The sequence below is a fragment of the Melanerpes formicivorus genome, unplaced genomic scaffold, assembly GCF_026170545.1.
Source record: "Melanerpes formicivorus ecotype bairdi unplaced genomic scaffold, bMelFor1.0.p_v2 SCAF_2, whole genome shotgun sequence".
NCBI classification, from domain to species: domain Eukaryota; kingdom Metazoa; phylum Chordata; class Aves; order Piciformes; family Picidae; genus Melanerpes; species Melanerpes formicivorus.
This window is the reverse complement of record NW_027142354.1, coordinates 57,581,919-57,591,942: the sequence shown is the minus strand read 5'-3', so window position 1 is coordinate 57,591,942 and position 10,024 is coordinate 57,581,919. Positions and strand designations below refer to the sequence as shown.

The window sequence follows — 10,024 nt, the reverse complement described above, 5'->3', positions numbered from 1 at the left end:
CACCCCACACCACTCCCACAGCCCTTTCTCCTCTGAACAGCCTAACTGGAGTGATGCAACCACGCTCACAAATGAGGGACACTTGCATAACGTGGCAGAGGATTAAGCCCTCTCAGCATAACTTCCAGACAAATAAGGCCAGATACAGCACACATTGCATGGCTTGCTCTGAGCAGTGCACAGGAACTGGGGGTCTCATTTAGAGCTTTAAACACCAGCAGGTGGAGTTTCTCAGGTTTCAGAAGGGCCAGTTTCAAAACCATTTCTGTGCCCAAAGTAATTGGATGCCCTGGAGCAGGTGGCTCTCAGTTTTGACTGTGGCATTGTCATCACATTGAGTATTTTGGATTGTTTGTCAAGGTGGCACAAGAAAGAACCCCCAAATAACAGCACAAAAAAGTTGCTGCATGACAAAATAGCCTATAGAACACAACAGAACCCCAGCTCCCACTCTACCTGATGGCAGTTTGCTGCCTCTGCTGCTTAATTTGGACGTTCTAGGGGGCAGTGTGGGGGCTTTTGCTTTGCCAAATCAGGTCCTAGTTTTGCTAATGTAATTGCAGCAAGGCAAGTTTGATGTGCACCCACTTGCACTTAGTAACACCACATGAAGCACCCTGTCCAAAGCCAAGCACACAATGCAGTGCTTAACAGCATACAAAAAAGCAGCAAGTGGGACCGGTGTCATTTACAGATGCCTGGGACACCTCCACCTTGTGTTTGTCTTCACTGATATCTACATTAGATAAGAAACCACACACAGACACACAGCTGAGCTTGACTGCTCACGAAACTGCACAACTGTGAGGCAACTTCTGCCAGAGCTTGGCCAACAGGGCTCGATTGTTGGGCTAAGATGGAAGGAAACCACCAATGTTACTAATGTCTTTCTTACTCCACTCTCTTGCCAGCAGTGCTACTTCCTATGCATCAAAACCTCCTGGTTCCCACCCTCACTGTGGTTTCCTCCCATACAATCTCTTAAGTCCTTCTTCCATCAGTCTGTAAGTGACAGGTTTTCAGCACTGGAGCTGCAGGTTACACAATGGTTGGCCATCCCTTTGCTTGTGCCATCTGATGGGACACAGGCATATGGAGAAAGCTGCAGGAGTTTACTTGAGGCTGTGAAAATCCTAGAAGTAATTCCTAGCTTATGGTAATCAGGGAAAGCCAAGTTTAGGAAATGCTTTTCTTCCTCACTGGTTTGCTTCAGTCTGCAGTGCCTCCCCCAAAGTGGAGCTGTGAGGTATTTCTGACTGTACTAGTTACAGTCAGGTTGGCTGCAGTGCCAAGGCAGGTGACTCCAGCAAGGGGCAGTGAGAGTGGGTTAGCTGGAGGGAGCAGATGTTTGCTTCTCCCTCTCCACTGTTTTTTTACTCAAACAAATCCCCAAGTGACTACTGCAAAAGGGTCCAAGAACTATTCCTACATAAATGCTGTCCTGTAAGGTTGCCAAGGTCAGAGCATGCCTGAGCAACTGTCTTGGCAAGCTAAAGTGTCTAAGGCCTCTTGATATCCATCCAAATAATTCACCAGGGGAAGGCTGGCTGAGCACATCAGCAGGAGATAGAACTTGGGAGCCTCAAATGAAACAGAGCAATACTGGGGCTTTACTCCACCCTTGGGCACCTTCTGAGGGTAATCCTAGCTATGCTAGTACAAGTTGGAACCAAATCCACTGAGCTGAACTCAGTCAGATCTGTACAGTGTTTATGCAGGAGAGGAGGTTTGGGGGACACTGAAATTGTTAACATTTTTATCGTGTACTGTGACTAATATTTTTTTTCCCTACCTTAAATCTGATTCTGTTGTCTGCCAAGAAAATCAATGAGAAAATCAATTCAAAGCTTCCATCCTTTAAAATGGAAACTTGACAGGTAACCTCCTACTGAGGTTATTTGGAGAATGCTTTAAATGGTTCTGGACAACAATGAGGCTAACTCAAAAGAAGGGAGAGTATGGGATGGAACCTCCCAAGAGAGAAACAGCAGATTTGGAACACAGATTAACAAGTGTCCATCTGTCTACATGCTGCTGCTCTACAAACCTCTGCTGAAACCATCTAGTGGTGCACAAGGTGTGCCCACCCCTGTGTGCACTGCCAGTTAAGGAAGCAGGGTCACAGCATTACATTTGCATAGAATTGGTCCTGGCATTCAAACCTCTCTCTGTTAAAACCCCCAAAAGATCTCTAGAGGGCAGCATTAAATCAGCATTCAGTGCCCAGGAAAGCCAAGCTCTCATACTCCTTCCTAGCTCATGCTACATTCACAGACTAGTAAGGCACACTTACACTGACCATGGTTATTTACCACTGCCAGAAAGCTGGAGACCTTTGGCATCTTAACACCTTGATTCAGCTTTGCACTTCACATGGGTGAGCTCTTTCCTTCTGGCCCAGGAGTCCACTGCATTTGGCTCATGGCCAAACCACGTATGAAAAAAGCCCAAAGCCACAGATTCTTTCTGAGCTGTGGCTGGTGAGATAATATTAACACTGCAAACTGAAATGCTTGCTGATGTGATCTAGCCCAGCACTGTGCCAGCCAACAGAGTTGTGCTCAGCTGCAGCAGCTGAGGTGGGGCCACTGGGCTTGCAGGTGGGGGCAGAAGGAACAGCCAACCTCCAACGTGAGCTTCCTGGCAGGAAAGCCTTGCTCATCACAAACGGGCTTCCTGGGTACTGGGTTACTATAACAACCTTAAACCCAGGAGCACTGGCCTGTGTCCCTCCATATGGATTACTTTTCATCAGTGCACAGCATGTGCTGAACTGCTGACACCTCACATGTGTCCTGCTGGTTGGCTTAAAGGTTTCAAGTGCTGAAGCTATAAAATGGCAGAAGACAAAAAGCTGAATATTTCACCTACTGGTTTCCCCAAACCCAAACACATCCCAAAGTCTCTTATCCTTAGAGGAGACATTTTGAAATACAGGGGAGAACAACTCTATGGCAATACATTCACCACCATTACATGTACAGCAAGTGTTGGAAGCAGTGTGCGTGAGGAGGGCCCCATGAGACTAAAGGCACAGGGCAGTGTCTTCATTGGGTTTTAAAAAGCCCCTACAAGCCAACTGCTTGGATTTCAGGCTTGGCAAGAGCTTCAGTTTGGAGTCAGACTGGCATTTCTTTGCCACCTCTTTGATAACCCAGGGGTATGCCCTAGAACTCAGCGCCCAAGCCCAGGATTCAGCTGCAGAACTCTTAACTAATCTCACCTACCCCCATCAGCATCAGGTTTATGCTCTGCAGAGAAGCCTCAAGCTGCCAGCACTGAGCTGGAGTTACAGACCTTAGTGGCTGCTTGGCCACACTCCCTTCCCCCCAGAACCCATTCCCTTCCCCTCAGCTTTCCTTGCTTACAAACAAAGTGCTCTTGCCCCTACCTTGGGTGCAACATCACCGCTCCTGGAGCACCCAGGCTGCTGCTAGAACCACAGTGAGCATCAGGTCTGTGCCTTTTGCCATGTCAAGGTAGCCCTGCCTGCACAGCTTCATGGCTGACAACTGCTTAGGGGTTTCAAGTGACAGTTCTTGTGCTCTTCTTAGGACTCAGTTTGCTTCCAAAATGAAGGAGGCTAGATGGTGGTGGCAGCTGGGAAGATGGTCTTTAGGTACAGGTTTAAATAGTTAAGCTGTAAAGAAAGCTGCTTCTCCTCTGTTGATGCTTTCATGGTTGGCTAATGTAGACTAAGGAGTTTTGTTTTGTCAACCAGAAAGCAAAGACAAAACACACATTTGGCTGGGCTTTAGGTGCCCAAGAGCAGTAACTTAAGTGTGTTATCCCAAATCCCTATTGATGAACCCACAAGGCTCTAACACACTGAGTATTTCAGTGATCAAGACAAATCAATTGCTCAGTCTCAGACTGACCTACATTTCGTAAGCATTAGCAGCCCCCCTGCCAATCATCCTGATGGCCCCTGACAAGTGCTCACATTGATCTGGGGTTCTGAATTCCTATCAAATTCAAATTCTTTCAAACTAGAGATAAAAACAAACCAAACAACCAACCAGAGCAGATTCCTGGGGGGAAAAAGGCACCAGGCTTGGTGAGGGAGGCTGAAGTAGTTCCTGAGTTTTTGAACAAGACTGCTAGTCCTGCCTAAGAGTCAAATTCATCTTTTGTGAGCTACTTGCAAACTCCAAGTACTCCACAAGCCCCCCAGCAACATTTTCACCTGGAAAAACAGTCAACAGACCTGGCATGAATCTGCTGAGCTAAGCACAGCTTTGTTTAACTCTTCCCAATAAGCTCAGGATTGCTGTGCAACTATCAGTTAACAACCTCCTCTTGTAAAGATGTGTGTGTGGAAAGCATGTGGAAATCTGCCCCAGTTTCCCCTTGGACCCTGTGCAATCAATACAAACCTCAGCAGTTCCCTCAGGCACTGTCAGTCTGTGTGGCACCGAGCCCAGAGCATCAAGGCCAAATGCAACCATCTCAGCTGAGACCAGGAACGGTTTTCAGGTGCAGGCCACAACTACAACAGCCTTGTCCAGGGATCTCTGCCTCACCCTGTTCCCAGGAGCTCTGCTTTCCACAGGTCTCAGCTGCTCTGGTGACAGGAGGGGCTGGTAGAGTAGATGTGCCACCAACAGATCCTGGGAGATCTACTGATCAGTTCCTTGTAGCTGAGGTGGTGATGGGTGCTGAACATGGCAGGATCAATTCCTGACACTGTTTCCAGTAGAAGTGGCAGTGACAGGAGTTGAGCGAAGCTACTGCCCACAGGCTGCTGCAGACCTAAGTCGTAACTCAGATGCCCTGAGCATAGCAGAGCTGCGCAGGTGGATCTCCTTTGTAGGTGCTGCACTCACCACACCTGGGATGCAGAATGAACCACAGCAGGGAGGGCATTTGCCTAAGATGGTCACTAAAGGGTTTGGCAGCTGAGGTGGCAGCACTGGTGGGTGTGAGGGATACCAGCTGCAGCCTTCCCCCTTGACCAGCATGGAGACACCGTGAACCGGTCAGGCTGTGCCTCGGGGACGGGGAAGAACAGCCCTGCTCCAGAGGTGCAGCCGCTCCAGAAGGAGCTCCCTTCCTTGCCCTTGGTGAAACTAATGTGGGTTCTGTGGCAGCAGAGGCTCTGTGTCGGGAGGGGGACAGCTGCCATGACGGCACCAGGTAAAGCACTCTTCTGGTATTCTGTATCAATGTTTTGCAGGCCTGGCAGTGGTCACAGTTGATGCCTACAAGCACTGGATATTCCCCAAGTTGAAGACGGAATACTGACTTGTTTACCTGAAGAGAATAGGACTTCGGGGCATTTCCTCAGAGAAAAATATAAATTTTAATATAATTTCATAAGCTTTGGAGGTTAGCTTGTCTTGTAGCTTCAGTGATATCAAACTTCTTCAAGTAGGAGCTAGGTAGAAAGCTGTTTAGTTTTTGCCAGCGTATGTAAAACCAGACTTTTCTATCTGCATTGTAGATTGTTTGTGGACACTTCCAGGTTCTTGTGCTTTCTGCAGTCATTCTGGGGACTGAACTCTCATTGCTGTTGGCAGAGGTTCCATCAACAGGACACACCTGCAGGAATTTGAGTGTAGAAGCCCACAGCGTGGTTTGGAGTAGTGCATTGCTTTTAGTTTGGAGATGGCTGGGGGAGCTGGGAAGAGCAAACTGTTCATTGAGGGAACAATTACAGATCTTCTTCCCAGTGACACCAATGAGAGACTTGCCTTCAACCTTCCACAGGAGAAGAGTTTTCTTTTGGTTTTTTTTTTAAGCTTTAATTTGGGACAGTGAAAGGGGTTTTTCAAAAGCACTAGAAGCCAGTGGGAGCTTCTTCACCTGCTCCTTATGCCTTTAAAAACCCCTGCACCAAAAGTGGTAGCTAACATGAAATGGAAGTAAATAAAATGCATTTTCATTGCTGTTTTGAGTTATATAATTCTTGTTTCTTGATTTGTTAGAATTGAGCTGAGTTGACATGGATTTAATCTGTATGGTGACCAAGAAAGTGGTCAGTAACTGGTGAAGATGCAAAGTACAGCCACAAAGCAAGCAATGTATAGGCATAGCCCTTAAACAGCTAACAAAGACAGGTCACAGAAGTTCACTGCCTCCAGCTGTAAGTCTTCTGTGTCCACATCTACCAAGCCAGGTGGCCGGTTCAGCTTGTACCAGCAGATAAATGCTCCCAGCTGACTAAAGGAATAAGCTCAAGGACACCTAAGACCCTGTCACAGACACACAAGAACTCACAGACATCAGTCAAACATCACTGAGCCTGTTCCTGCTGTTCTTCAGAGTAGCAGAGCAAGAACTAGCAGAGCACTAGGTCAGCTTGTACTGGGCAGACAGCCCCTGCACGGTCACATCCCTCTCTCAAGTCCTCTCTGGCAGTAGCTGCTGTAAGAGATGCAGTGGAACTGGGATCTAACAGAGGGTTCACATCTACTCAGAGCACCAAAAATGACTCCCTTCTGTATCCTCTAAGATCAAGGCCACAGAGAGCCCTTACAACATCTGGTTCCATATTGTGGTCAGGCTCTTCATTTCACCTACACAGAGCCTAGCAACTTGATTCTGGGCTAAAGCATTTCCTCCAGAAATGATGTGTTAAAAGGAAACCTGCATTCAAAGGATGGCATCACAGCTCTGGTTAGCATTAACCAGTCCCACCATTAAAACCCATGGCTGGCTTTACTTGGGTTTTGTGTTGCTTCAGCTTCTACCCATTGGATGGATTATTGTACATCTTTCTCTGTTCAGCTTCAGAACTTGTTCATATACAGTTGTCTCCTCCCTGGTGGCCTCTTGATCTTCATTGTAAGCTGAAGAGACTTCTCTGCAAGCCATCTGCTTCTTCCCTGAAATCACTGTTGATGGCTCTTTGCTGCACCATCTCTCTTTGTGTCCCCCCAACATCTTTACAAATGTGACCTGTGGAACAGCTTCCAATCTTTGTTCTTGGTCTAACTTACTGCCATGTGCAGACAGCAAAATTATAACCCTCCTTTGATTCAGGACCCTGTCCTGCATGGGGGGTGCCTGAGAGAACTGAAAGAAAGAGACCAACCGAGGGGAGAGAAGGAAGAGGGAGAGAAGGAAGAGGAGGAGAGGAGCGTGCAGCATTACAAAGAGAAAAGCCAAACCCAAGTGAAGCCTACAAACCAAGAGAATGAAACACTCCAAGCTTCAAAGTTTTTGGAACCCCAGCTGCAGCATTCTGTGTTCTGTTGTTTAGGAAAAGATCTCAGCAGAGCCCTCCCTGTCCTGCATACTCTACGCTGAAAAGTGTGACTTGGCTTCTGTGTCCTGAAACTCTGCAGTGGAGGTTTCCTGGTGCAGCTGGGGGTTACAGGATCCCAAAGGGCTTCAGCCACACAGCCCAGAACAGGACCCAGAGGTGCTTCCTCTTCAGCCAAAAACCCACCCCAAGACCAAACAACCAAGCAAAAGGTTTTGTTGATACAAGTGTAAATAACCCCAGATGGGCATGGCTCTGTTAGCCAGAGAATGTCAACAGCAGGTAGCAACCAATGGAGCTCGGCTTTGTTTCCTCTGCAGCTTGCAAGTCCTCTGTCCGATCAGATGGTATCCAGCAGCTTCCCTTTTCCCCTAGGGCTGCATCCTTTGTTGCTTCTTTGTTTTCAGCCAGGTTTTCTCGCCCTGTGAGCGTGCAGGTGCGATGGAAACAGAGTTGAGAGCCAGGTGAGGACAGGGATCCCTCCTGCATGCAGTAAGGCACAGCTAGGCAGAGGCTGTCTCAGTGCTGTTAGTTCACACAGCAGCATTAGCAGTGCCCTGGCACTGGGACCTGCATCAAATCCTGGTGGTGCCATGCCTGTCTTACGGCTTTGGGAGCTTCCCAGTATTTCCAAAGTCCATATGTGGCAGAATCCAGTATAAAAAAAAGGTCAATATATTATTGTCAGAAGTTTGGGTCTGGGATATTTGGGTTTTTTTTGGTGTGTGTTTTTTGGTTTTTTTTCTCCTTTTTTTATACAAAAATTAAAAAAGATCCAAATATCTCACATTATTTACAGACTGTGCTTCATGCTTAGGGATCACTGCAAAAGAACACACAGACAAACTTGTTAATCCAAAGAGAAATGCTCCCTTCATTGCACTTACTAATCTTGGTGTTAATATTAGAGGGATTGGCATTCAGGCTTCTTTTAATATGAACAGTGTGCCTCACAGCCACTTACCCCAGGATGAAAAGCTGCTAAGGGGGCACTGCCATCCCAACCCAGGCTTTGCAAGCAGTTAGTAACACGCTTGCCGTTAACTTGACCTGCGTCCACATTCCACACCTTTGAAACTGGCTTAGTGCTTCCACTCGGCTTCAGTATCATCTCCTTGCCAGAGAGCGAGGTTACAGCACCCTCCTCCCAGCCCGGATTTGCAGGGGCACAAGTCTCTCCTCATTCTCCCAGGCTGCCTTTGGCACTTGCAGCCCCTGGCTGCTCTGGGTGCGTGAGGCTCTGCAAGTTAGCCTGGCCACCTGCACCCAGCTGTACTGCTCGGAGCGCTGCAGCTGCCTCCTGGTTGCGAGTCAGAAAGGAAAAGCGTTTGGAAGCAAATGTCCTGTAACCCCGTGGGGGAGAGGTAACCCACAGTCAAAGTCTCAGCTGGAGGGTATGGGCTGAGGAAGTCGAAGGAGCCCGTTTTGCAGAGTGGGGCAGCCGAGTCTGGGCCCTAACAAGCAGCCGACCTGAGGGAGGCTAAGAAAAGGCACCGCAGCCAGCAGCCAACGCTGAACGAGTGGCTTTGTGATGCTTATCCTGGCTTTGTGATGCTTATCCAGTGCTTGGAGCAGCATTCCCAGAACCAATCTACAGCTGTGGGGGACAAGACATGAAGCTGGGTGGAACCTTGTTCTCCCAAGGCAGGACATGAGGTCTGCCAGGCACATAAGCTGTTGGTTTCAAGGGCATGCAGCAGTGCAAGCAGTGACCACGCAGCAAGCAAAATGACCCCAGCCCTACTCCAGGATCCACAGTTAGGATTGTTACTGTACCTTATGCCAACATCCTGCTACTGGCAGCCCGTCTGGCCCCTGCAAAACCGAATGCACAGGTTTCAGTTTCAGCTGGCAGTGACCTGAGTGTCAGACCCCAAAATCTGCAGCTCAGATGTTCACCATGATGAAAGCTTTAGCAGCACCACTCATGACCATGCAAACGCCATTTAATGTCTCTGCACAAGAACGAGTAGGCAGGCAATGTGCTCCATGTGTCACACACAACACAACACTGAATGCACCCCAGGGGAAGGACAAGAATTTCAAGCTACAGTTCTTTGCCTTTAAACAAACAAACAACAAAATGAGAGCAAACACAGAAATTTGGAACCACAGTTAATTAACTTCACCATCTGCTTCCTAAGGTGGTTTCTGCAACCAGATCTGTGGAGAGCATGCTGTGGAAATGCTTTGGGGTGGGTTGTTATCTTTGTGGTTGATAAGAGCTTTTCAGTTTGGGGGCAGCAATGCAATTTGTGGTTCCCAGGTGATGTCCTAATGGTGTGCCATGGGATCCTGCAGTACTTGGTTTCTCTAAGGAATCTTGGGTTGCTGAAGTGGTTGCAGTAGGCTGAGTTGTGGACTGTGCAAAGGGAGTGAAAATATTTGTCTTTTTCTGATGGAGATGTAAGAAACACAGAAGTCAGAAAGCCAGAAGCACTTAACTTGCCAGCAGGAAACACTGAGAAGGAAGGAGCCCCTTGGAAGAGGAATGGACCATGTGTGACCTTCTCTATCAAGATGCTTTAGAAGAGCTGCCTTCAGCTGCCTTTCCTGATGCTCTTGGTTCTCTGATGGCATGGCTGTCTGCAGGCAGAGCTGCAGAGCACACACAGGCCCTGAGCTTTCCCTCAGAGCCCCGAGGAGGAGTGTGCAGCGCAGCTCCCTGCAGGTGCAGGGCAAAAGGCATTTCTACATTTTTTACTGTAAATGTCAGCCACCACATCTTTGGGTTTGTATTCTGTATTGATTTTGTATGTAAAAGAGCCTATGCCCAATAAAACAGATGCAGTGAAGTAAGGTGACCCTCTCCAGCTA

General features: G+C 48.0%; 2 protein-coding genes across 4 annotated transcripts in view; one reads left to right on the top strand and one right to left on the bottom strand.

Moving 5' to 3' along the window:
• Positions 1-10,002, top strand: part of HNRNPAB (heterogeneous nuclear ribonucleoprotein A/B) — a 30,923-nt gene extending 20,921 nt beyond the window's left edge. For all 3 annotated transcript variants that reach the window (XM_068162864.1, XM_068162880.1, XM_068162853.1), the window contains one exon: positions 5,177-10,002. The gene's annotated coding sequence lies outside the window, so the exon portion shown is untranslated. The remainder of the gene's footprint in view (positions 1-5,176) is intronic.
• Positions 8,975-10,024, bottom strand: part of COL23A1 (collagen type XXIII alpha 1 chain) — a 214,506-nt gene continuing 213,456 nt past the window's right edge. Inside the window, exon 31 of the mRNA XM_068162909.1 lies at positions 8,975-9,022. Within this exon, the coding sequence (XP_068019010.1) occupies positions 8,975-9,022 (48 nt within the window). The remainder of the gene's footprint in view (positions 9,023-10,024) is intronic.